Source organism: Oryctolagus cuniculus, chromosome 7, assembly GCF_051225735.1.
Source record: "Oryctolagus cuniculus isolate XC-2025 breed Fujian yellow rabbit chromosome 7, ASM5122573v1, whole genome shotgun sequence".
Lineage (NCBI taxonomy): Eukaryota > Metazoa > Chordata > Mammalia > Lagomorpha > Leporidae > Oryctolagus > Oryctolagus cuniculus.
Genome location: NC_142873.1, coordinates 22,825,299 through 22,850,833, shown reverse-complemented (window position 1 = coordinate 22,850,833; position 25,535 = coordinate 22,825,299). Strand labels below are relative to the sequence as shown.

At 63.0% G+C, this 25,535-nt stretch overlaps 1 protein-coding gene across 15 annotated transcripts in view; it reads left to right on the top strand.

Annotated features, from left to right (window-relative positions):
- AGAP3 (ArfGAP with GTPase domain, ankyrin repeat and PH domain 3) overlaps positions 1–25,535 on the top strand; it is a 52,769-nt gene that overhangs the window by 26,519 nt on the left and 715 nt on the right. For 2 of the 15 annotated variants that reach the window (XM_070077314.2, XM_070077310.2), the window contains exons 2-17: positions 152–210; positions 419–506; positions 655–740; positions 938–1,079; positions 1,424–1,558; positions 1,708–1,835; positions 2,901–3,059; positions 6,442–6,534; positions 11,997–12,101; positions 17,435–17,603; positions 20,773–20,940; positions 22,370–22,507; positions 23,958–24,112; positions 24,235–24,325; positions 24,429–24,651; positions 25,260–25,515. In XM_070077314.2, the coding sequence (XP_069933415.1) occupies positions 152–210; positions 419–506; positions 655–740; positions 938–1,079; positions 1,424–1,558; positions 1,708–1,835; positions 2,901–3,059; positions 6,442–6,534; positions 11,997–12,101; positions 17,435–17,603; positions 20,773–20,940; positions 22,370–22,507; positions 23,958–24,112; positions 24,235–24,325; positions 24,429–24,651; positions 25,260–25,515 (2,195 nt within the window). Of the gene's footprint in view, positions 1–151; positions 211–418; positions 507–654; positions 741–937; positions 1,080–1,423; positions 1,559–1,707; positions 1,836–2,900; positions 3,060–3,179; positions 3,405–3,426; positions 3,645–5,362; positions 6,281–6,441; positions 6,535–11,996; positions 12,102–17,434; positions 17,604–20,772; positions 20,941–21,585; positions 21,739–22,369; positions 22,508–23,957; positions 24,113–24,234; positions 24,326–24,428; positions 24,652–25,259; positions 25,516–25,535 lie in introns of those variants that run through there. The other 13 variants (XM_070077316.2, XM_070077312.2, XM_070077320.2 and 10 more) reach the window with 11 other exon arrangements.

Below are 25,535 nucleotides of genomic sequence, written 5' to 3'. Positions count from 1 at the left end.
TCCATAGCCTCAGGGTCTTCCTGCTGCTCCCTGGGGGACTAGGGGTCCAGGCCAGGATCCCATCCAATGCCTAGGGGAAGACCCTGGCAGCAGGCTTTAGGACAGGCGTGTCTTTGACCTTGGCCCTGACCGAGCGGCTCTGTCTTCGCAGATTCATTTGTGAACAGCCAGGAGTGGACCCTGAGCCGCTCTGTGCCGGAGCTTAAAGTGGTGAGTGAGGCCCAGAGGTGCCCACGAGCCTGGGACTGGGTGGGCGAGGCCCGGCGCTGCTTCTGCCAGCGCCCACTCCCCCTTGGCCTCTTGGCTCGGCCTCTCCCACCCCATCTGCCACCCCCATCTCCTCCCTGTACTGCTTTGTCTTCCCTGCCCTGCCTCCTCCCGCTCCGTGCCCTCTGACTGCCGCTCCCCTCCCCTGCAGGGCATAGTAGGGAACCTGTCGAGTGGCAAGTCGGCCCTGGTGCACCGCTATCTGACGGGGACCTACGTCCAGGAGGAGTCCCCCGAAGGTGAGCGTCACGGGCCAGCCCGGGATCGGAGGCACACTCACCCGCCCCGGCTCTGTCTTTGGCTCTGCTCGCTCCTCTCTCATCTTGCACTGCCCGGCCCTCCTGGGGTGCGCCCCACGGTGGGCCCTGACTCTGCACTCTGTCCTAGGGGGTCGGTTTAAGAAGGAGATTGTGGTGGACGGCCAGAGCTACCTGCTGCTGATCCGAGATGAAGGAGGCCCCCCCGAGCTCCAGGTGATGCTCCTGCCCCAGGGCCTGGGGCCACCCCTGTGCTCGGCACCCCTTTCTCGAGGTTAAGACTTGGGACTGAGCGAGGTTGCGTGTCTGGGGAGGGGGTGCTGCCTGGGCCTGCCCCCCCTGGGTCTGCCCACCCAGCGAGGGAGTTGCCCCCGGGGACCCCACGAGAGCTAACTCTGCTCGGTCTCCCCTAGTTTGCGGCCTGGGTGGATGCAGTGGTGTTTGTGTTCAGCCTGGAAGATGAAATCAGCTTCCAGACGGTGTACAACTACTTCCTGCGGCTTTGCAGCTTCCGCAACACCAGCGAGGTGCCCATGGTGCTGGTGGGCACGCAGGGTGAGGCGGGGAGGCCCTGGGGCTGGGTGCAGCCTGGGTGGACAGATGCGAGAGCGCCCCCTCCCCCAGGTCCCCTACTGCCCAGCGCTCCCAGGACCCCTCGTCCCGGATCTTCCCCCTACCCGGCTGAGTCTTGTTATTGCCGTAGGTGTGACACTCCTGTCCACGGGTTTCTTTTTTTGAGATGAATAAAGTGGTTGGCTCGTTTCCACTCAGGGAGGTGGAAGCAAGTTCTTAGAGCCCTGTGTGTTCCACTTGCCCTTGGAGCGCATGGCCCTCCTTCCTCTCCCCTGGCTTCTCAGCCAGCCGAGTGAGCCCCCCCCCTCCCACCCCACCTCCAACAGACGCCATCAGTGCCGCCAATCCCCGGGTCATTGACGACAGCAGAGCCCGCAAGCTGTCCACAGACCTGAAGCGCTGCACCTACTACGAGACGTGCGCCACCTACGGGCTCAACGTGGAGCGCGTCTTCCAGGACGGTAACTCGGGCCCCAGAGCAGGGCGCAGGCAACTCCTGGGCCAGCAAGCCTGAGTCCCTGGAGGGGCGGGGGGTGGGGGTGGGGCAGGGGCTAAGCTGGGCTTTCCATTTCTCCCTAGCGGGTGTAATTGACTCTGCTGTCCCCTGCAGTGGCCCAGAAGGTGGTGGCCTTGAGGAAGAAGCAGCAGCTGGCCATCGGGCCCTGCAAGTCCTTGCCCAACTCACCCAGCCACTCGGCCGTGTCTGCTGCCTCTATCCCAGCTGTGCACATCAACCAGGTGCGCCCCCACTCCTTCCCCTCCCCCACAGCTTCCAGTCCTCCTGTCTTTCTGTGTTCTGCCACCTCTGCCACCGCCTCCTCACACCTGCCCACCTCCCCTGTGGCCTCCCAACCTTGCATGTGGCTGGAACTCCGCGTAGCCTGCATGCTCGGCCTTGGCCTTGGCTGTGTCCTACAGGGACTGCATCTTCCTGCTTCGGTTTCCCAGCCCCTGCTCTCTACGGTCTCTCATCCCCACCCCTAACTTCAGCTCAGACAGCACAAGCATTTGCTCTGGGTACCGCCATTAGAATCATCTTGTAAACTGCTTCCCAAGGAAACCCGACCCAGCGGGTGCAGAGAAGAGAGGAAAGTTCTTTAGGCCTGCTCGGCACCGGCCCTGGGGCAGGTGGGGGCGCTCTGCAGGTCTGGCCCCGTCCCCCCACTTTCCTGGGCCAGCGCCTGGCCCCTGTGGGCGTGGAGGAAGCAGCCCTGCCCTGGAGGCAGAGGGGAGGGCCTGGGTCCGGGCACTGGCCATGTTTGCACAAGTTAGGGCCCCACAGAGGTGAAGCCAGGCCACGTGCTCTAGGGAGGGCCGTCGGCAAGGCAGGGGCTCCCGTGCACTGCAGCCTCACCCTGTGGTCGCTTCTGGTCTCTGCAGCGTACTCTGGCCGCCTCACAGCTGCGCTCTGCCCCATGCCGGGGCGAGAATCCTTTCTCAGCCACACACATCTTACAAGCAAACCTCAGCCTCCCCCCACCCCCCACCAACCCTTGCGTCCCGGACTTGGAGGAGGGGGGTGTCCATTCTGAGTAGCCTTCTTCCGGGCCCCTGATGAGCCAGGACGTCACCCACAGTCTTGTCTCCTCTCACGCTTGTCCCTGATGTCACCTGTGCCTCTGATGGAGCTCCTGGCTGGGCTCCCCTGCCCAGGCCCCAGGACGAGGGTATCCTCCCTAGCCAGGCAGATGCCCACCCCCCCAAATTCCTCTCTGTAGGAGCTAGCAGCCCGTGTGCCCTGCTACTGCAGGGCTTCCTGGCGCCCGCCCCAGAGCCCCCCTCAGCAGCCCTCTCTGTCCGTAGGCCTCGAATGGCGGCGGCAGCGCCTTCAGCGACTACTCCTCCTCAGTCCCCTCCACCCCCAGCATCAGCCAGCGGGAGCTGCGCATCGAGACCATCGCCGCCTCCTCCACCCCCACACCCATCCGCAAGCAGTCCAAGCGGCGCTCCAACATCTTCACGGTATGTGACCCGCCCCGGCTGCCCTCAGCGCAGGAACAGGCAGGGCCCGGCCAGCGACAGCTCCCAGCCAGAACCAGGGAGGGGCCCGCTGCAGCCTCTCTCTCTCTCTCTCGTACATAGATGCACGCCGCTCCTAGAAGCTCCTTCCTGGTGCCCTCAGAACCTTCCAGGCTGTTCCTCTGAGCCTGCAGAGGGCTGCCCTTCGCTGCCCTCACCATGCCCAGACCCTGCCCACCCTGCGCTGCACACACTTGGCCTCCCCTCCCCGCAGCCAACCCCTCCGTCCCTCCCGGGCCCCTTGTAGGGTGTCCCTTGCAGCCTGAAGGGATCTTTGGCCTAACTGCCCTGACCCGCTTTGATTCAACAGCTAATGCACCGGAGGCCAGAAGGCTATTTGCCCAAGGCGACACAGAGGGTTAGCTGGCCGAGCTAGACTTGGAGCCAGGCCGCCCCGTCCGCCTTCCGCTCTTTTCCCCCACTGCCGAGGGGAGACTCATGCTTCCCACCCACCGCTGTGATTGGTTTAACAAAGGCTTAGCCATCTTTTCCTGGGCTTCACCACGCTGCCTCGGCCCTCCCTCTCAGGTTTGTCCTGTCTCCTTGTGAGCTCCCTGCCCCTCCCCCACAGACCTGCCAACCCCACCCCCCACCCCCCACCCCCGCCCCGGGGTCCAGCCGGGCGTGCCCGGCTCGCTCCCCCAGTGTCCAACACACAGTGCCCACCCCAACCTCACCATCCCCCCTGGGCTTCGGCTGGACTGTTGTCCCAGGAGTGTCGGCCAGACAAAGGTGGGTGAGAGCCAGCCGTGTGGATTGGCACTACCGCACCCGTGCCTCTGTGTCACAGGTCGCCTCTTATGGGGAGCCAGGGCCAGCCTCTCAGGACCCTGCCCGGGCAGAGCCAGTGCCCCACCCCCACCTCCGCCCCCGCCCTGGCCCTTTATCCATCCTCGCCTCCGCCCTGCCCAGCACGCGCCTTCCCGCCATCACGCCGTGCACTGGACTCATAGCTTCTTGTTCCCGTTCACATCCATCGAGATGCACAGAGCCCTGGTGGCCGCCTGCTTGTGCTCATACCTGCCCGCCGCCGCCGCCGCCACTGCTATGGGGCCTTTAGGTGCCTGTGCGGCACCTCTGTCATCGGCTGCCTCCGTTCCATTCTTAGCTCCCCATCTTGCCCCTGCTGGCTGGTTCTGTGACGCCATCCGCCTGGCCCCGGGCCCCTCCCGCACCTGCCATGCCCAGCTCCACGGCCTCTCTGTGCGCCGCCTTCCATCCTGTGCTCTCCGCTGCCTGCCTCGACCGCTGTGCACTCCCCCACCCGCCTCGCTGCTGCCAGCCCCCCCAACCCGGGCCCACCCGTTCTCTCCATCTTCACAGTGGCCGCCCAAGTCTTCCTTTCCATCGTTTCCTTGGTGACCTCACTCTTGGCGCCATTGTCCCCCGGGGCCGCCTCAAGGCGTGTCCATCTCTGTGGGTGTATCTGGGGACCTCCCCTCCCCCCACCATCATCTTCGCTGTTGGGACCACCCTTCTTCTCCTTCCTCGTCCTCTCCAGCAGTCACACCTGCTCGAGGGGGGCCCCCTGTGTCGTGCCTGCTCTGTGGCTGGTGACCCCACCCCCAAATTGGCCGTGGCTGTGCCCTCCCCAGTCCCCCCAACCATGACTTCATGTGCTCATTTTGTCTCCACTCTTGCGCTGTGCCCGTCCTCCATGGAGGAGATGCCCCTTTGGGCTCCCAGGGGTCCCCTCTGATTGGGGGGGGCTCTCGGCTTTTCAGCCCGGCTGGGGTGGGCCGCACCCCACCCGTCCCGACGAGCCCTTCCATCTGGGGACTCGGTGACTGTGCGCCCACCCTCCTCCCTCCTCCCCCGGGCAGAAGGGGCAGAGAGGGCTGTGGAGCCCAGGAGGGGACCAGGGCATAGGCGTTGCCCACGGAACTGCCGGGTGGCTGCTGACGCTCCCGCGGTTCTTCCTCCCACGCTGCAATTGCAGTCCTTCATGCCTTCCCTGTACCCTTGGCTCTTGGCAGCCTGGGAGGACAGGAGGGCTGGGCCCTTGGGCCGAGTGGTGAGCCGTCCCGGCCAGGATGGACGGCAGGGCTGCGTCTGCTCAGCGGTGCAGCGGCCGCCGCCTCCTCCAACTCCTCCACCTCCTCCTCCTCCTCCTCCTCCTCCTCCTCCTCTTCATCCCGCTGCCGCCTCTCCCCAGGCGCCTGGGTCTCTGCCCTCACTACTGCTGACCAACGTGTGCGGGGCTTGAGTATAACTTGCCAAAATCTTTATTCTTTCGATATTTGCAGATATGTGCCACTGTTTCCAACTTTTCATCAACAAAAAGGCCTTTCCAACTCCTTCCAAATTAGAAGACCAGGTGGTGACACACGGCACCTCTGGACATACCCCTGTCGGGGCCGGAGGCGGGCCGGGCCCTGGGACTGCTCTCAGATGAGAAGCGGCCGCGAGCTCCCCGCTCCAGAGACCCACAGGAATCTTTGTAACTAACCCCACCCCCAGGGAAGGCTAGGAGCGCCGGAGCCCTGCTGGGGGCTGCCGGGCACCAGGCCCCCGGCTGGACGCTGCGCCAGGCTCGCTGCATGGAGAAGAAGGGAGCTCGGCCAGCTCGACGAGGCCCCCAGGGGGTGTGGGGGAGTCGAAGCCCGCCGCCCGCCCGCCCGCCGCCGGCCCAGCTGCTCCTGGGGGGCGCTTTCCTGCCCCTGTTCCCCCTCTGCTCCCTCCTGCATGGACTTCTGCCGTTCCTGCTCCGGAAGCCGCCGCTGCCGCCCGTCCCCCCTCCCCCTCAACTTGCCTAGCCCCTCTCTTTGGCTTCCCTGTTTCCTAGGATCCGCATTCGGGCGGACTCTGCCCCAGGAGCTTGGCAGGGCGCAAAGGGCCTCTTCCGGCCTCTCTCCTCTCTCTCTCCATCCACTGCGCCCCTCTGGGCCACGTGCCGTGTGGTGTCTGTGCCGCAGCCGGGCCGCCCGCCCGTCACTCGCGGACTCTGCTCTCCCCGGTTGTCGTGTGCCCCCCCCCCCCCCCCCGTGCTCCCGGCCTCCACCGGCCACCTCTCCTCGCCCCCCCAACCCGGCCCCCTCCCTGGGCTGCGTGCTCCTCACGCCCCGGTACTTCCTGTCCTTGCTCTTTTGGGAGGGGTGGGCCCGGCTCAGTGACCTGTGCTGCTCTGTATGGTGCGTGTGTAAGAATAAACCCGTTGGAATACTTGTGGTCTCGGTTCCTTGCCGCCCCGTCGCCCTGGCCCGACCCAGTGCTAGGGCTGCCCAGGAGGAGGGAGGAAGGAGGGAGGGCTGGGAACTCCAGGCGGGCAGTGTTCCCCCGGCGGAGCCTGGCCCTCTCCAACAGCTGCTCTTCTTTTCTCTTCCAGTCTCGGAAGGGCGCTGACCTGGACAGAGAGAAGAAGGCTGCAGACGGCAAGGTGGACAGCATCGGGAGCGGCCGGGCCATCCCCATCAAGCAGGTTAGCGCTGGCCTTCCCCTGTGGTCCCTGGATATGCTAGTGTGTGGCACTTGTCAGGGCCTCTGTGCTGAGAACGGTGTTGGGAGAGAGGCCACTCTTTCAAGCCCCCAGGTTCTTAAGGAAGGGACTGGAACTGTGGCTCAGTCTGTACCTCCTTACCGCCACTGGAGGGCAGCAGAGAGCCACTGCTGGCTCGCTTTGGCGCTCCCAGCCTCGCTGCTTTGGGGTTCCACCTGGAGAGCCTTGTCTGGGCTCTGCCACCTAAGGAAAAGAATTGGCAGAATCACCTGAGGAGTAGGCGTTGAGGGCCGCGCCCCTGCTGGGTTTATCGGTACAGTTTCGTGGCTGTGAGCCTCTTCCTTTCTGAGACACTACCTGTGGGTGCTAGGCCGCCTGAAGCCTGAGTTCTCCCAGACCCTGCTGCCTTGAATGGTGGAGGGCGTCTTGTGCTCAGAGAGGGTGGTGCATCGGGTCGGAGCTCCAGAGCCGCTGGGCTGGAGGAGGGCAGAGTGGGCGAGTGTGTCTCCAGCTTGGCTGAGAGGCCGCAGGGCTCAGAGCCCACAGGTGCTCTTGGGGGGATGGGAGAGGTGCGGCAGTAGCCTGGTGGTTGGTGCCCTCAGCTCCGCCTACACATCTGCTTGCACGTGGTCATTCTTCCCTCCCTCCGGGTACTGACTTGACACAGAGCTCCCTGGGGTCTGGTGGCTATTGGCCAGGTTTGCGACCACAGACGGGGCTGGTATAGCCAGAGAATCAGAGCTTGGTTTGGCCAGGGCCCGTGGTCAGGTTTGGCCTTTCTGGGCTGGGGATTATGGGGGTCTCCAGGCAGTGTGGTCTCCTGGGGAGAAGGGGCCCGTCATGTGCCCAGCAAGAGTCCCAGGAAGTCCATGGGGGACCCAGAGGGCAGGGCAAGGATCTGTACCCTCATCTGCACCCCGTCTTCCCACTTCATCCCTCTCTTAAAATACCTGTTGCATTCATGCCTGTTGTCGGGCAGCACTCGGGCGCTAGCCTGCTCCTGGGAGGCGGCTGGAGAGGCTCACAGCACGGAGCGCCAGCGGCCAGAGCCCCCCAGGCCTCCTCCCGTGCCTGTGCGGGCGTGCGTGTCTGAATGCAGAGGCAGGGCCCGCACTGGCCCGTTGTTGATCCTGTGATTCGCGGGGGCCTCTCGCCAGGTGCTGCGTGCTTGGGCACAGCCTCCCCTCCCCTTCCTGCTCGGAGGTGGGCGATGTGGAGGAGGCGTGTGTCTGCTGAGTGACTGTGTACACCTGAATACGTTTAATCAGTAAACAGCGCTGTCATCCATCGGGCCCACACGCTCGCCTTCCTGTCTGGGGGCTGCTGTGGCTGGAGGTGGCTTATTTGTTCCCGGAATCCTCCCAGTGGGGATGGAGGGGAGGAGGAAGCGCTGTGAACTTGGCCCTGGCGTTGTGCAGCGGCCTGGGAGTCAGCCGGCTTCCGCGGGATCTCAGCCTGTGCCTGCTCTTTCAGGTTAGGTAATGACAGCACCCACGAGGGTAGCGCCTGGCGGGCCCTCCTTGCATCCTCTCCCAGCCCTGCAGCCAGTGGGGTGGAAGGGGGAGAGGGTCTCCAGGACCCGGGCCCCTCCGCACCCCCATCCCATCCCTTGCTCGGCGCTGGTCCAACCCCCTGCCCCCCCACCCCGTCTGCAGCCCCTCCCCTTTCCCCGCCCCCTGTCCCGTTCTCCCCAGTTCTGTTCCTTCCCCTCCCCCACCCAGCTCCTGCTGGGAGTAGAGATTGCATTTCAGTTGCCATTTGCATTCCCAATCAATCCGGACTCCGCAATTAAGTCGGCTGGCGGAGCTGGGAGGGAGGCGGCGGCGGGAACGGGTCCTCTGGGGGCCGTCGCCTCCGCACTGCTCCCATTCCGCCCCAGATTGCTTCCTGCTCCGCCGTGCGCAGCCGGCCGGCCAGGGAGGGGAGCAGGGACCCCTGTAGCTTCTCGTCTAGCTCCTGGTACGCGGGAGAGGCTGGGGAGCCGGGGAGCAGCCGGGCAGGTGAATGGTGGGCCGCAGAGCCAGCGGAGCCGAGTGGGCGGCTGGGCGGCGGGGTCGAGCTCCGCCAGCCGCTTGCCCAGACCGGAGCACTCCGCCCACAGCCTCCCGGTAACGAGCCTCATTACTGCAGCTCCCAGATGAAGTGAGGCGAGAGGTTCAGAGGGGGCCCTCTCTGGATCGCCTTCTCTGGACCTCAAGTCCAAGCTCCAGGTCTGACCCAGGGAACAGAGGCCCCGAGCAGTAAAGGTTTGTCTGATGTTCTGGGCTGGCAGTGGCCGCCTGGGCTGGAAGCTGAGACTGGACCTATGATAGGAACCCCCTGATCTTGATGAAGGCTGGATGGGGAAGAGGGGCCCAGGCTCTTGACTGTAGCCCTGTGGGATTCTCCCTGTGAAGGCTGTCAGGACAGGGAACGCAGTCGTGGGAGAGGAGCCCTGAGTAAGCCTTGGGGGAGCTCCACCCACAGTGTCCACTCAGGAAGCTCTGCCCACACATCTGTTTGCACGTGGTCATTCTTCCCTCCCTCCGGGTACAGTCAGGGAGCTGGGGATCACTCCCAAGGGTGTCTGCAGAGCCTGGTGGCCATTTGTCCTCAGGGGTGCTTGTCCTGGGGGCCAGGCAGAGGGAGCAGCCCTGGTGGGGCTGTGCTCTCAGCCACTCCTGTCCTTGGCCTGTGATAGGGAGGCCACGCCCAGAGAGTCACCAAGGCCTAGGACTGCTGGCTCCTTAACAGACCAGGAGGCAGGGCTGGATTGCCCTTTGGAGTCGCCCCGCCTACCCTACCGCCTGCTGGGGATGCCGCGAACCCATTACCTTCAGATGCCCCCTTTCAATTAATTAACTAATCAACTAACTTGATTTGATTGGCAGAGCACTGAGAGACAGGTCCCACCTGCTGGTTCAGTCCCCAGAATTTCTACAGTGGCTCCAGGCCTGGCAGTGGGGCCCAGGAACTCTTCCAGGTCTCCCACATGAGTGACAGGGACCCAACCACTTGAGCCGTCATCACCAGCTGCCTTCCAGGGTGCACAGTAGCAGGAAGCTGGAATGGGGAGCGGAGCTGGGACTTGAATTCAGGCAACTCCACTGTAGGCAGCTGGCATCCTAACTGGAGCCATTAGCACTAGGCCAAATGTCTCCCTCCCACCCTGCATCTAAAAAAAAATGTTTAGGGCTGGCGCCGCGGCTCACTAGGCTAATCTTCCGCCTAGCGGCGCTGGCACACCAGGTTCTAGTCCCGGTCGGGGCACCGGATTCTGTCCTGGTTGCCCCTCTTCCAGGCCAGCTCTCTGCTGTGGCCCGGGAGGGCAGTGGAGGATGGCCCACGTGCTTGGGCCCTGCACCCCATGGGAGACCAGGAGAAGCACCTGGCTCCTGGCTCCTGCCATCGGATCAGCGCGGTGCGCCGGCCGCAGCGCGCCAGCCGCGGTAGCCATTGGAGGGTGAACCAACGGCAAAGGAAGACCTTTCTCTCTGTCTCTCTCTCTCACTGTCCACTCTGCCTGTCAAAAAATTTAAAAGAAAAAGAAAAAGAAAAAAGAAAAAAATGTTTAGCAAGGAATATTTGTACATTTTTATTTATTTATTTGAGAGGTAGAGCCACAGAGACAGAAAAATCCTCCATCCACTGGTTCACTTTCCAGATGGTTGCAATGGTTGGAGCTGGGCCGATCTGAAGCCAGGAGCTTCTTCCAGGTCTCCCACATGTGGGCAGGGGCCCAAGGGCTTGGGCCGTCCTCCACTGCCTTGCCAGGCCATAGCAGAGAGCTGGATCAGAAAAGGAGCGGCCAAGACTCGAACTGGCACCCATATGGGATGCCAGTGCGGCAGGTGGAAGATTAACCTGTGCGCCGCAGCACGAACCCTGATTGTACATTTTTATAGGACACAGTGCAGTACCCCAACACACGCATCCTGCATAAATGAATCGAATCAGGCACTCGGCAGCAGCCCCTTTGAGGATCGAGTCTCCCTCGCTGATGGGGCACCAGGTAGCAGGTTGTATCCTCCAAAGGCTGCATCCATCTCCCAGCTCCCATGACCACCTCCGGCAAATGGCATCTGCCTCTCGGAGGGCTCCAGCAGGGATGTGAGGACGTCTACTGGAAAGGGGGACACTGGGGTTAAGGCCCTGGAGTGGAGCGCCCTTCCCTGTCCCCACCTCGTGCCCTGTGGGGAGCAGAGATGGCTCAGGAACTCCTAAGCCACCTGGATTCCAATCCCGTCCACTGGGGGCTGAGCCTTGTGTTGGGAAGAACTGCGGGGGGGAGGCGCGATTGAATCTGCTCCGGACGCCCGTCCTTGGTCATCAAGACCAGACTAGACCAGACCATCAGCTGAAGGCAGAAGGAGCACCGCCCCCCCACCCCCGCATCTCTTGCTCTGTGTTTCCTTGGCTGCCATGAAGCTGGGTGTCCGTTCCTGGAGGAGAAGCCATCACAGTGCCTCTGCCCGCGGGCTCTGCCTCTGGCAGTGTGGGGGAGCTCGCGTTCTCAGCATCTGCTGGGAGGGGACTCGGGAGCCTCCCCCTGCTGTTCCCCGGGGCGGATGTCTCTCCAGCTCTTCCCACTTAGCACCAGTCTGTGGCCCTCCTCTTCCTCTTCTTCCTCCTCCTCCCCTCCCCCTCCCCCAGGAGTCGCATCCAGCAATCCCTAGGGAGCACAGCCTCTTCTCGCTCCTGACTTTGAGGGGTTGGAGGAAGGAGGCAACAGGATTTGCTGGTCCTGGGGACCAGCGCCAGCGCTCCTGATTCCTGTGCCCCGTGCCAGCCATTCTCCTGTGCCGTGTGTTGTTTCAGAGGGACTATCGCTAGAGGGGCGGGTTTCTCCCAGGAAGGAAGGAAGCCAAGGCTCTGATTGGGCATTGTCTCAGTTCGTCTTCCTGCTGGGGTCTGCCCCCTACGTCTCCCCGGCTGCCAGCCCACGCAGGTCTGGGGGCCTTCCCCCAGTTCTTCTAGCAGGCGCGTGCAGCGGGTGTGTAGTGGCCTGGGCATCACCTCGCACGCCGAGTTTATTAGTGAATGAAGCAGACCTCCTGGCTGTCCTTGTCTGTGTATGCCCACCCACATGTGGGAGTGTCCTCCTGGCCACAGGGGAAGTCTGTTCGCTGAGATGGAACCCTGGCTCCTCCCACTGCCAGCTAGGGGACAGTTAGGGGATCTTTCTGCCTTATTCTAGAGCTCCCATGGAGGACCCCTTCTGAGAGAGGACCCCTCCCATCCCCAGGGCAGGGGAGGGAGGGTCCGGGCAGGTCTCCCTGGCAGACCTCCAGGGGGAGTGGGTTCCATCAGAGGGTCTGCCTGGCTGGCGCACCTAGTCCAGCCGTAGGTCCTCAGGGTCCTTGTGCTCAAAGTGGGGAAGGCAGAGGATGTGACCCGATGACACTGTGACCTTTGCTGGGGCAGGCGGTGCTGGCCCCTGTCCCTGACCACACCTCTGCTTTCAGGGGATCCTGCTGAAGCGGAGTGGCAAGTCCCTCAACAAGGAGTGGAAGAAGAAGTATGTGACGCTGTGTGACAACGGGCTGCTCACCTACCACCCCAGTCTGCATGTGAGTCTGGGAGGAGCCTGAACCTGGGGGCGGGGCTTGGAGGGACAGTAGCAGAATAACAAGCAGACTGAAGTGACTTCCGGTTTTTTTTTTTTTTTAAGATTTATTTATTTGAAAAGTAGAGTTACACAGAGGGTGGGGAGACAGATCTTCCATCCGCTGGTTCACTCCCTGAATGAATACAACAGCTAGGGCTGCGCCAGGCCAAAACCAGGAGCCCAGAGCTCCATCCTGGTCTTGCATATGGAATGCAGGGGCCCAAGCACGTGGGTCACTTTCCCCTACTTTCCCAGGCACATTTGCAGGGGCCTGGATCAGAAGCAGAGCAGCTGGGACTCCAGGCCTCGCTTTGGCGTTGCCGGGCTTCCGACATGGGACGCCAGCATTGCAGGCAGCAGCTTAACACGCTGCGCCAGACACGAGCCCCGGAAGTGATTTCAAATGGGTTTTCCCTTGAGGAGGAACCTCACTTGGGTGCTTGGGAAGTGCACAAGACCCAGACCCAGTCCAAGTGCTTATGCTAAAGCCCACACATGGCTAATCAGGGCTGTGCTCCACCAGGGACCCACTCCGTGGCAGGTGCTGGGCTGCCGGCCCCTCCCGGGCCCTCCAAGCAGCTTGGCTCCACCTCCCACATTCCAGTTATTTGAAGAGCTGGAACCCACCCACTTACATGGAATTTCTAGAATATCTATGGTGCTGGTGTTGCCAGACAGTTGTCTTTGAGCTGGACCGTGCCGGTTGGGGAGCACCAGGCTGCAGGGCCCAGGGTGGTGGAGGGGGAGACGGCAGCTGAGCCTGGGCTGAGAGGGGCCAGGCCCTTGGGAACGTCCTCCCAGGAGGGACAGAGGAGGGCGATGTTGTTTGGGCAGGGGCGCCTGGAGGCGTGTGGCCGTGCCCCAGTGTGGGTGCTGCAAGGATTGCAGAGTAGCCCCCGTGCAGCTCCTCCCACCCTTCCTCCCTCTCTCTCCCCTCCCTGCGTGGCTCCAGCACACAGCTGTCACCAGAATCCATCTCTGTCACCACCCCACTGTGGGGCTAATGAGTTCTCCTGTGAAGCCCCCTCAAGCACAGCACGTGGGCCGGCCCCACCCCCGGCCCGGAGGCCCTGGGCCTGCCTCCGAGGGTCCCCAGCCTGCCTTTGAATCTGTACATGAGACACGAGAGAGGCTTGACCCGAGAGCCGCCGGGGTCCACGATGCCCGGCCCCGAGCGCAGAGCCCAGGCAGCTCTGCAGGGAGAACCTGCACCAGAGGCCTGGCCTGGGGAGAGCCAGCCCTGGGGTCTTCCGCCTCCAGCCTGGCCTCCTGGGGATTCTCCTCACCCAGTTCCTTGGGGCGCTGCCTCACCCCCTTAGCTCAGGGGACAATGCCAGTTACTCCCTGCTCATCCCTCACCAGTGCAGGAAGTGGGCCTGGACACCAGGTGGGGGAGCAGAGTGGGGGCCCCTCCATTCAGTGCAATAGAGGGCCCTCTGTAGGATGGAGCCTGCACCCCAGGGAGCAGGGCAGGTGGGCGGGGAACAGCCCGGAGGACAGGGACCTGGAGGCCTCATGACTGCCTGCAGACCGGAGACCCCAGAAGTGGCACTCAGGCTGGGAGACCACGCTGGCACCTGCCAAGTCCCTGGTGTGTGCACCTGGACAGGGGTAGCCTTTGTGCTCTGCCTGTACCTTACCTGTTCCTTTCTGCTTTGTGCCACCCTAGCTTGGTACGTGGTCTTTCCTCCCGTTTGTCCCTTGCCCCAGATAGTGAAAGAAGCCCAGTGGGGAGAGGAAGGGTGGCAGAGGGGCCTCGGGACATGGAAGAAAGGGGCCCTGTGCCGTGGTGGGGGGTAGGCTGGGGCTTGAGGGAGCACCGTCTCCATGTGTAGCCTCCTGGACGGCACGGGCTTGGAGGTTTGGGAGCTCATCAGAGTCACCCGACCAGTGACTGAGACTTGAACTCATGACTTTAGCTCTCAGCAGTACCCAGGTTTTTCTGCCTTTGCCAAGAACACAGCTCCCTTTGGGGCTGGCTAAGAAAGTCACCGGGGAGTGTTGTGGAGGTAGACCAGCCGCCTGGGTGCCCCAGGAGTCACCTCCCCAGCTGCACTGGGTGTAGCCGAGTGTGCATCAGGGGCCGTGGCAGGAGCTGGGTGCCAGGGACTTCCAGGCCTCTCCTGGTGTCCTTACAGGGGAGCTCTAGGGGCAGGCAGGCAGCCTGCCGGCCTGGCACCCCAGGCCCCCGCTGCTGTCCCGGCCTGGGAAGCCGTGAGGAGAGTGCTATGAGCCGCTCGCTCCCGAGGGTGAATCCCGGTCAGTCGGCCACAGCTCCTCCTCGGCCACCGCTCCTCCTCGGCCACCCACAGGCTCCATGCTCAACACGCATGTCCCTCCCCCAGCTGGACCCCAGAGGAGCTGACAGACGCCACGGGCCCATCCCTGCCCTGGCAGTGCTGACCCTGTCCTCGGGAAAGCACTGATCTGATCCGGGACTGTGCTGTAATAGCCAACGCACACGTGAAAGCCCATCCGAGGGTTGCCCTGCTCAGGGCTGTCCCGGGGATTCCACCCAGGTCCCCCCAGCTCCTCCAGCCCTGTTCTCTGCCTCTCCGTGGCTGCCGCTGCCCCCTTCACTTCCTCCACCTCCCCTTTGCCACCTGCTTCCACCTGATTCAACTCTCCAGTAGCCAGCATGACCGGGCTGCCTTCCCACCTGTGAGCAGCCGGCTCCCCGACGGGGAGTGTGGGAGCCCCAGAGGCTCAGGCAGGGCTCCCCACCCCACCGCCAGGGAGTGGGGCCTCCCCTGAGATCCGAGCGGGGCAGTGCTGGTGCATCCTCGCCTAGTGATGGACCGGACCGGATGTGCCGAGCAGGGGTTGGTGGGCCAGCCTCAAGCTTCGCGGCCGATTCTCGCCTGGCCCGAGAGAGAGCCCGCCACAGCCTCCCCCATTTTGCAGCCAGCGGAGCCATTCACACAATCACCTTCTGTTAATTCTATCTGCAACATCAATTAAATTGTTTGTAGAAACTAATTGAATGTGGCTTAATCACACATCTTAATAGCTTTCCACGCTCTGAACTCGTTGTTAATTCCAGTAATAAAACGAGATGAGAACGCTGGCTGGGTAATTAGCGAGGAGGCTGGGGAAGAAATTGCCGTTTGATGGTGGGTAATAAAGGCAGCCGTGGTGACCGCTCTCCTGAGCCGCCGCCGCCACCGCCGCCGCTGCGCTCCCCGTTCTGCTGACGGAGGGAAACGCTGTTGCTCTGCCGCTGCTCCGGGCTTCTCCCCACGCTCTCCTCCAGACCTACTCTCCCTTGCTCGGCGCTGGGCCCTGGAGCTGGCCAGGCACAGGGCACAACCTCCGGGACCGCGGGTGTCGGGCACTCGGGCTATGCATCCAGTGCAGTCCGAGTTGGGCAGTATCTGGCTCCTTGGCGCTGAGCGGAGTCCCCCGGTGCAGCCCTTGTGCTTGGCAGGAGGTTAGCTCTGCTCCTTGGCATCCCAGGGCTGTACGTGGGGCCCGAAAACTTAGAGCTGCTGTGACCTCCTTGTGAACTAGAGCAGTCCAAGTGCCTCCCCCCAGAGGAAAACTCCAGCGGTGCCTTTGGCCCAGCCAACTGTTGACAGCCGATCCAAGATGTAATTGTGGACGGAGACTAGCAGGGACCAGGGATCAGTACGTGCGAGGATCAGGGATGGGAACATGCAGGAGCTGGGTCTGTGGGGAGGAGGTGGAGGATTGGCTTGAGGGGCATCGGGAGGGCAGGGCAGGGGGTCCTGGGTTGGTTTCCTTCCTAGCCATCTTGGTGAGGCCCTGAGCAAGCCGGGGTGGGGGGAGCCCTGTCGGTGCTCAGCAGAGTGTGCACTGAGGTTGTCCAAGGGGCCTTGTCTGGGCAGGAGACTGCTGTCAGTGATTTCTCCGTGCTGTCCTGTGGTTCTGAGGCCGTGAGCAGAAGCTCCGAGTGCGTGCGTCTGAGGCTGGGCTCTCCATCGCTCCCCGAGGATTCGGGCGGTGGGGTGGGGGGGGGCAGGGGCAGGGGCCGGGGCCTCCCTTCTGAACACTGCCTCCCTGGGAATGTCCAGTGGCCACCTAGGTTCTTCTCTCAGGAAGCTGTGTGGACCCTTGGGAAGGAACTTCCGCTGTGTGTTACCAGAATATTAGCTAGGCGCTCCTGGGGAGCTGGACTGGCGGGGATGGGGAAGCAGGAGAAATCGACAAGTCTGAAAGAGACTAGAGGCAGGAGGGACGGGCGGGCTCCAGGCCAGGCCCTGGGTGTAGGAGAGGAAGCCTCGGGGACAGCGGGCTCCACACGCGGGCTCCACTCGCGCTGCCACTCTACCCGGCCGTCTTGGGCGGAGCGTGTTGGTGGGCGGGGCATCCCAGCACAGAGTAAGTGTATGGAGCACAGCCCTTGGAAACTGAAAAAGCAGGGCTTGAAAGTCTGGGTCTGCTGCCTTCTAGCCCCGTGTGATAGCGGGTGGAGTGACCTCCCTCGGCGTCGGAGGTGGCGAGGTGGCTGATGCAACGTGGGCATGTCTCCTAGCACACGGCTTCCCCGGCGCTGGAGGGCCGGGTGCAGAGGTGGAGGAGCTAGGAAGCTGTGGGCCTGTCGCCTCCTTCCTAAGTCTAGCAAAACACAAAGCCTCCCTTTAAATTGTCCAGCAGACATTTATATCGGGTACTGTACTCAGGGTGAGGGGCCATTCTAGGCTCTGGAAGATTCTTAGTGCCCTGGGCAGGCAGGAGATTCTGGTCCATCCCCAGACGGGGGTCAGGGCCTCTCCTAAGCCTCAGTAACTGGCTCCAGATCTTAGCTGTCCCCTCCCCCCGCCTCCTTCCAGATTTGGAAACTGTGGGCCTCGGAGCCCTGCTTTTTTTTTTATAGATTTATTTATGTGTGTGTATGAGAGAGCGAGCGAGCAAGCTCTTCCATCCACTGGTTCACTTCCCAAATGGCCATAACAGCCAGATCTGAGCCAGGCCAAAGGCGGGAGCCAGGAAGCAGGAACTCCTCCCGGGTCTCCCACATGGGTGCAGGGGCCCAAGCACTTGGCCCACCTTTCTGCTGCTTTCCCAGGCGCATCAGCAGGAGTTGGGTGAGAGCAGAGCAGCCGGGCACTCTGGTATGGGATGGCGGTGTCACAAGCAGCAGCCTAACCCGCTGCACCATAACATCAGCCCCTGGAGACTTTTTTTTTTAGGTTTGAGTCTTACCTCTGCTCTCCCAACTCCAGGGAGCACACCCGGGGGGTCTTGGGGGGGGGGGTGAGTGCCATAGACTGAGAGGTCCCAAGGAGTGACCCGTGCTAACCACTCCGTCTGTCTTGCCCGCACGGCCTTCAGGATTACATGCAGAACATCCACGGCAAGGAGATCGACCTGCTGCGGACAACGGTGAAGGTGCCCGGCAAGCGCCTGCCCCGAGCCACGCCCACCACAGCCCCGGGCACCAGCCCCCGTGCCAACGGGCTGCCCATGGAGCGGAGCCACACGCAGCTGGGTGGGGGCACAGGTGAGGCGGCCGCCACGGCGGGGCGCACGGAAAGCACTGCAAGGCTGGGAACGGCCCCAGCGGGGCCGCGGGAGCAGAGCTGGGGCCTGGCCGCCGCTCAGTCTGGGTGTCAAGGCTCCTTCACACCCGCTCGCCAGCCGGCATCACACTTCAGGGTCGTCCCAGCCAGGCAATGCCGCCTGCAGCAGCAGATTTCTAGAGGAGCAGCTGGTTTGGGTGTCAGGTGGGGCCAGCGGGCCTAGAACATTCTGTGTGCATCTGGAGTGCAGCAGGTGATGGGTGGGGGCCGGGCTGACCTTGCCGCGTGGAGCCCAGGAGGTGAGGGGCAGAGCTGCCTGGAGTCAACCAGGCACATCGCAGTCTGCCGTGAGAGGCAGGGCCCTGTGCGGAGGGCAGGAGAGGCTGCCATGGCTCTGGCCATCGAGAAAGAAACCCTCAGAGGCTGAGAGACAGCGGTGACGGCAGGGCGGCCTTTCTTAGACTGTTTCTCTTACCTTTTCACGTGACAGTGTGGGCTTAGGCAGAAAAACGCTCTGTCCGCAGCTGCTCCCTTCCTGTCCCTGGCTCCTCCCCGCTCCCCTGGGTTTCTGCTCCAAGGCCACCACCTCCTCGGGGGCCATCTTTCCACATACTCTGTTCCCTTACCCCAGGACTCACCTGGGCTTCTGAACCCTTCCTCCCAGGACCTCTGACCCTGGGGTCCTTGGGCCACTGGATCTAGTTCTCCCTGGACCCAGAAACAGCTGCTCGGGGCGCTGACCTGCCTGTGCTGACCCTGTGCCCTGCCTCGGGGGTCAGCTCCTAGCGCTGTGGGAGGGGTGTGCTGCCTTCCCTGGAGTGCATGTGGGGCAGTTTGTGCTCATCCCAGTGCTCTTTGCACATTTCAGGGCCACAAGGGGCTAGTGATACCAAGTCCCCTGGGATACACTGGGGCCCCCAAGCTAAAGACCCCCCAACTCCAGATGCTGATGGTACTCGGGCTGAGAGCTGGGGTTGATGACAGCATGAGTGTGGCTCTTGTGTGTGTGTGTCTGTGTGGCCACTGCTAGCAGGCCAGAGGTGTGGGTACAGAGGATGTCTCTACACCAGTCCCCAGGGCCACAACAGCACTGTGAAGTCCAGATTGTCCCCACTTTGATGAGGAGACAAAGGCTGGGAGAAGCTAAGTAGCCCATGTGTGCAGCCCCACAGGAAGCCCTTGAAGTGTGTGGAGGGAGAAGTCTGGTGGACAGGCAGACAGAGGAGGACAGAGGCGTGTCTGGAGTGCCTGGGGTGGGGGATAGCTGGGGCAGGCCCAGCTCTGATGGTGGCCGTGCCAAGTCCCTGGGCAGGGAGCCTGTGCGTCTCGGCTGGTTGGCTTAGGGTTTCTTAGACCCGTACCAAGGAGGACGAGCAAGTACAAGTGTACAAAATGGAGCTCTTCCTTGAAGGCAGGTAGCAAGAGAAACGCTGGGCCCCCGCCCGTTCCCAGGCCCCCTGGTCGCCTGCGCCCCGGGGAAGCTGAAGCGGCTTGGAGGAGGGAGCAGCAGCACACACTCCGTAATTACGGCACCCACACGCAGGAATCCACGGACGGCGCTCACCAAGCCGCGTGCCCGCTGCCGCACGCCGCCGCCGCCGACCCTCATGCACACTCACACATGTCTCTCGCTCACCGGGCGATGTTAACATCTCATTATCTTTGTTACTGTAATTACATTATCCGCTGCTTTATGCAGAATTATCCTCCGAGGACTAATTGATGGCTCCATGTTTAATTCATTAATCATTAGCATCAAATTCGACAATTACAGTGCACACTGATTGTGGGATTGCAGGCGTAATGAGGGGAGAATTAACAAAGAAAAGGGAAAGCACTTTCCCTCCCTCAGGGTTTCGGGCTGGGGGGCTTGGGGAGGAAGTTGGGCCTGCCATCTCTTTGGATGGGGCTAGGGCTTGGGGGTGGGGGGATAGGATTTGGAATCTGGGTGGAAATGAAACAGGACAGGGTCAGGAGAAGCAAGGGGTCGGAGAAATCGGGGACCAAGTGTGGCTTCTGGAAGGTTCGCTGAGGGTAGGAGGAGAAAGACCGGTTGGGAGAGGCAGCTCGGGGGACCGGCAGGGGACAGACTAACCTGCCTGTAGCCTTGGCACCTACTATGTGTCCAGTCCTGCTGTGGGTGTTGTGACAAATACAAGAGAGACATAAAACTTGCCTCCCCGAGCGCTGTTCGTCTGGCCTGTTCCTTCACCTTCCGGCTGCTTCAGCCCCGTACTTCCTGCCTAGGCTTCCAGAGCGTAGTCCTGCACACCTGTAGGGCTGGCGGGAGGCCTCCCCTCGCCCAGCCTCTGCCTGCTTTCTCCAGCTTGGGCCAGCTCCAGACACCCCTGCTTTCCTCCTGACCACCACTCCCGGCCGGCTCCTAGGGTTTGGCCCACCTGTCTCTGGACCTCCGCTGGCCTCAGTCCCTACTCTCAGCCTTACAGGGACTTGAGGGGACAGGAGGGGAGCTCAGATTCTCCGTGGCCCAGCTCAGGCCCCTTAAAGTGTCCCAGGCCTCTGAGGCCCGGCGGTGAGGGTCTGGCCCCCGCCCAGGGCCGGGCCTGCCCAGCCTCTGCACTCCTAGAGCCTTTGGTTCCCCCTTGGCTTTGCCATTCTTCCCTGATGGGAAACGAAAGATTAATTTTCTCCAGCCCAACAGGATAATTACTAATACTAATTAGACATAATTACTTGAATCTGATACACTTATTTCTCGTCAGAATGGCAGCAAAGCTGAGGCAGAGCAAATGGCATGTATGGACTAGGATCCAGAGTGCAGGGCCTGAGCCAGGAGGGGTGGGGTTGGGGTACGGGCAGGTGCCAGGACTCGGCTCAGCCGGGAGCACCCCCAGGGGGCCTGACCAAAAGAGCCCTGGTGTTCCACCCTGCAGCCTCTTTCCTGCCCCTCCAGATCACAGTGAGGGGACAGAGGCTGTGGCCCTTTGGCCCTTTATGTTCATTGGGGACAAGGGGGTGTGACAGTCTGGGGCCAGGCTGTCCCCTAAGGCATGGGGGTGTGGATGTCTAATACCCCTGGCCCCACCTGCTGAGCTCAGGCCTTTTACATTTTCCTTAGTGCCCTCCTGGCATGTATGTCCCAAGCTCTGCCTCCCTCCCAGCCTGACCTTCCCCCTGCCCCACCCCCAGGTGCCCCCCACTCGGCCAGCAGCGCATCCTTGCACTCTGAGCGCCCCCTCAGCAGCTCAGCCTGGGCTGGCCCGCGCCCCGAGGGGCTGCACCAGCGCTCCTGCTCCGTTTCCAGCGCCGACCAGTGGAGTGAGGCCACTGCCCTGTCCCCCGGCATGCAGCACCCTGGTGAGTGGCGGCTCCGCAGCTGGGGCCCAGTTAAGCAATAGAGAGAAAGGCGAGCCCGCAGCACTCCCAGCGCAGGAGGCTGAGATGGGCCATGGGCCGGTGCCCAGGGGTGGGCACCTGTGGAGCCCTCCAGGGCTTGGCCCTGACAGTGCTAGCCATCTCCTCCAGCCGCCAGGTCTGGCTTCCTGCCTCTTGCTGCAGGCTCGCGCCCGGCCAGCGGCGGCGCTAGAGGCCCGGCCTCCGCAGCGCCTCCTCCCCTCCGTCCCCAGGTGGCGCTGCTGGCGCTCCCCGTCCCCATCAGCCCCCCGCGCAGTCAGCTCATCAGCCTCTCGGCGGGGGGACCGGGAAGCGGCTGAGTAGGGAGGTTAGAGGCTGCAAGCCATTCCAAAGGCAGCAACTCGACAGCCGACGGGGAGAAGCGGGGTCCCCGCGGAGTTGCCCCGGAAGGTCGGGGTCCCGCGTGTGTGGCTGCGCTCGGGTAGCTGAAGCCCCGCCCCGTGCAGGGTGGGTCGGAAACTCCACCGGCCTGGGCTGTTCATTTTCTTTCTTTCCGTTTCCATCTTTCTCTCTCCCTCTCTCCCTCTCCCCCCTTTTCTCCCCCTCTCCCCCCTTTTCTCTCCCTCCCTCCCTCTCTCTCTCTTCTAGATTCACCTAAATCCTAACCTTTTGCCCAGAGACCCTGAGGCTAACAGGGTGGGACAGCTGTGCTTGTGGCCAGTGTTCCCCTACCCCCTGCTAAGCCAGGAAGGGGGCAGTGGCAGGTGCAGTGGAAACTTGCTGTCCCGCTGTTCCTCCAGCCCTGCGGGCCTCCCAGAGACCATCCCCGGACCCGTTCCAGCTCACCCGCCAGGGCCCATTCCCTGGTCGCTGGTCACCGCGTGGCCTGTGCCGGCCCTGGTGAGACCCCTGTGTTGAGTCTGGAAGGAGGAAAGCTGGGAGGGAGGGGGCATGTCTGCCTCTAATGAAGTTTGACATTTAGTGGTGAGCACCGGGCGGGGTGTGGGAGCCGGAGCTTGATTAGCGCGCTCTAATTGACAGTAATTAGGCAGCTCCCTGATTGTTTCTAATTCTGCTATTAATTGTGAGGAGCGGGGAGTGTGATTGAGGATAAATTTGGTGCGGAGCTGCTGGGGCTTCAGCTCCCTGTGAGTTCCCTGGGCCGCCTTCCACCCCTCCAGGCTGCAGAGCTGTTCCTGCCTTTGCTTTTCTCCTAAGTTCCCTTCTGTCTCTGTCTCTCTCTTTCTCTCTGTCTCTCTGTCTCTCTGTCTCCATGTTTCCCTCCACCAAGCTGGGGAGCCTGGGCAGACCCCTCGCTTGCAGAGAGGTGTGTGCCGGGCCCCCCAGGTGCATCCCAGCCCTAGTTGGCAGGCCTGGGCCCTGCGCCCCCCATGCCCCCCGTCCCACACGTCTCCACCTCTCCCCTCACCAGCCAGTGACCCAGCTGAGGGACTCGGGTCCAGCCCCAAGCTGGAGCCTCCCCCATCTCCCCACTCCAACCGGAAGAAGCACCGTCGGAAAAAGAGCACCGGGACCCCCCGACCAGATGGCCCCAGCAGTGCTGCCGAAGGTTAGGGGGGCCCAGAGGGAGCCTCGGGCGCAGGAGGTGGGCCATGGGGCTCGGGGCTCGCAACCCAAACTGAACCACCTGGTTTCCGTATGAGGCGGACTGAGCGCTTTGTAGTGGAAGTGGATCTACAGCTTCTTCCCGTCATCTAGACCCAGTGTCAGACAAGTTCTGTCCTCTGCTCCCCGAGACCTCCCTGTTGACGCGGGAGCTCACCACTCTTACTCTTGAAGAAGGTGAACGCACACGGCCACAGTGGCTCTCCCAGGACTGGGGCGGGGCCTGTGTTTTCTGTGTCTCTTGTATCACCCACGGAGGCTAATGAGTGCTGGGCACATAATAGGTGCCAATACATGCATATGGATCGGCTGAGTCTCTCCTTGGCCTCCTGTAGATCAAGGATTGCCAGCCCACCCCCCTCCCCTGTGGTACCTTCCTCACCGTCGGTTGTCATTATTGGCTCTACTGCTGTAGCTTCAGAACCTCCCTCTTCTGTGATTGGGGTCTCTTGGCTTTCAAATAAGCTTACTCCTGTGGACCTGGGATTTCTCCTCTCTGTACTGTCAGGGTTAAGGGCTTGCGTCCGACGGGTGATGCTTGGTGGTCACAGCATAGCACATTCGCTGTGGTCCCAGGAACCAGGCCACAGGTGGCCGTGGAGACGGTCACAGCTCAGAGGCAAGGTGGGGTGCCAGGGTGGTGTGTGAGGGACGTGGCAGTGCCAGTGCCCTGGATGCAGGAAGGCAGTGTAGCTTGGGGGGTGGCCAGGGGGCGTGGCCAGCCCTGGAGCTGCCCCACAGCAAGTCCCGATGCTCAGTAGGCATCATGACCCACCCATCGGGGAACCAGATGCATTTGTGTGTCCATCTCGTGGGAGGGGGCCTGGGAGCAGGCCTAGGGAGAGCTCCACCGTGTGGCTGGCACCCCCGGCCCACCCGCAGGCGTCCTCCCATCCCTGTGTGCTCGCACCCCCGGGGCTCCTGGGGGAAACCGCTCCCCCTCTCCTCCATCCACTGGCCCTGCCCGGCTGTCTGTGCCAGCGTAGTGGGGGAGGGGCCCAGCTCCCAGGAGCCCCACACTGACGCCGTCAGGAATATTGGGTTTAATGAGGTGCAAAATGAGGCGGCTGCAGCTGACACGTACGGATGGTGCCCACGCCCGCCCTCCCCCGCCCTCTCCCGGCGTGTGCCTCCTTAGCACCCCATCGCGTCCCTCTGTAGACACCTAGCTCGCCTTTCTCCAGGAGGCACCCTTCCCAGCAGGGCCAGGCCCGCTGAGACCTTGCCCACTCCCCCCACCCCGGGCTCCACAGGTGGTTAGGAGCGGAGGTTTGTGGGTTCGCTGTGCTTCCCCAGGCCCCTGCGGGTTGTTGTGGAGAGAGTGGTGGAGGAGGAGGTGTGCATGCCGGGGTGGTGGCGAGGGAGGCTGACGGCGTCAACGCCCCTTCCCCCAGAGGCCGAGGAGTCGTTTGAGTTTGTGGTGGTGTCGCTCACCGGGCAGACGTGGCACTTCGAGGCCTCCACGGCGGAAGAGCGGGAGCTGTGGGTCCAGAGCGTGCAGGCTCAGATCCTGGCCAGCCTGCAGGGCTGCCGCAGTGCCAAGGACAAGGTTAGCACGGGCCGGCTGGGCCCACACGGAGGGCGGGCTAGGGTGGGGCTGGGTTGGGGGCCGGGGGAGGAGGTGAGGGCTTGTCACCGACCGGGGACCCTGCCTCTCCCACTGTGTGGCAGGCTCGCCTGGGGAACCAGAACACAGCTCTGGCGGTGCAGGCCGTCCGCACCGTGCGCGGCAACAGCTTCTGTATCGACTGCGATGCACCCAGTGAGTGCCCAGGCAGCGGGGGCTGGGGGAGGCCGGGAGGGCGTCCCTGGCTGTCCCAGCCTGGCTGGCGGCCTGCTGCATCGTCCTTTCCCTCCATGCGTAGATCCAGACTGGGCCAGCTTGAACCTGGGCGCCCTCATGTGCATCGAGTGCTCGGGGATCCACCGCCACCTGGGAGCTCACCTGTCCCGGGTCCGCTCCCTCGACCTGGACGACTGGCCGCCCGAGCTGCTGGCTGTCATGACCGCCATGGGCAATGCCCTTGCCAACAGCGTCTGGGAGGGGGCCTTGGATGGCTATGCAAAGCCAGGGCCTGAAGCCTGCAGGTGAGTGGGTGGGTGGGGTACCCCGTGGCCGTGTCAGTGTCAGAAGGGTTAAATCGAGCTTGCAAGCGGTGGCTCTGCTTGGCAGTTGGCCTCTGGGGGCGGCCCTCCCCCTCGGTGGTGCCTGTCACTCAGGCTGCTCACAACAACAGGCCCTTTCTGAGCCTTATCAGCAGGTCAGGGGGCCAGCAGGAGGCGCATGCGCAGGGCCGTGTGGTGGGGAGCGCCCCAGCCTGCCTTCTAGATGGGGAGAATGGGTGGGAGATAGGGTCTGCAGTGGCCCCCTGTGCGGGCCCCTACCCGCTTTGTTCCAGTGCTGCCAATCGAGAGAGTTCCATGGCCAGATAAGCTGCCACATGGGCCTGCCTGGAACCTTCCTGCCCTCCCAGCCCCCCCAGCAGCCCTGCTGCCCCCCAGGGACCTCCCTTCAGTGTCTCTTCCTGTCAGCTCCCCTGCCCCTCCCCACCGCCACCACTGCCCCTCTGTGTGCCCTGGAGTGTCCTAGGCGGCCCCGTCCTCCTCCCCCTCTCTCACTGTTGCTTCCTCCTCCTGGACCCCACCCGCTGGGCGGCGTGTCCTTTGCCTGGACGCCGCTGGACCTGTGGCTGCAGAGAGGAGAAGGAGCGCTGGATCCGAGCTAAGTACGAGCAGAAGCTGTTCCTGGCGCCGCTGCCCAGCTCGGACGTGCCGCTGGGGCAGCAGCTGCTGCGGGCGGTAGTGGAGGACGACCTGCGGCTGCTGGTGATGCTCCTGGCCCACGGGTCCAAGGAGGAGGTGAACGAGACCTACGGGGACGGGGACGGGCGCACGGCCCTGCACCTCTCCAGCGCCATGGCCAACGTGGTCTTCACACAGCTGCTCATCTGGGTGAGTGGGGGGGCTCCTCC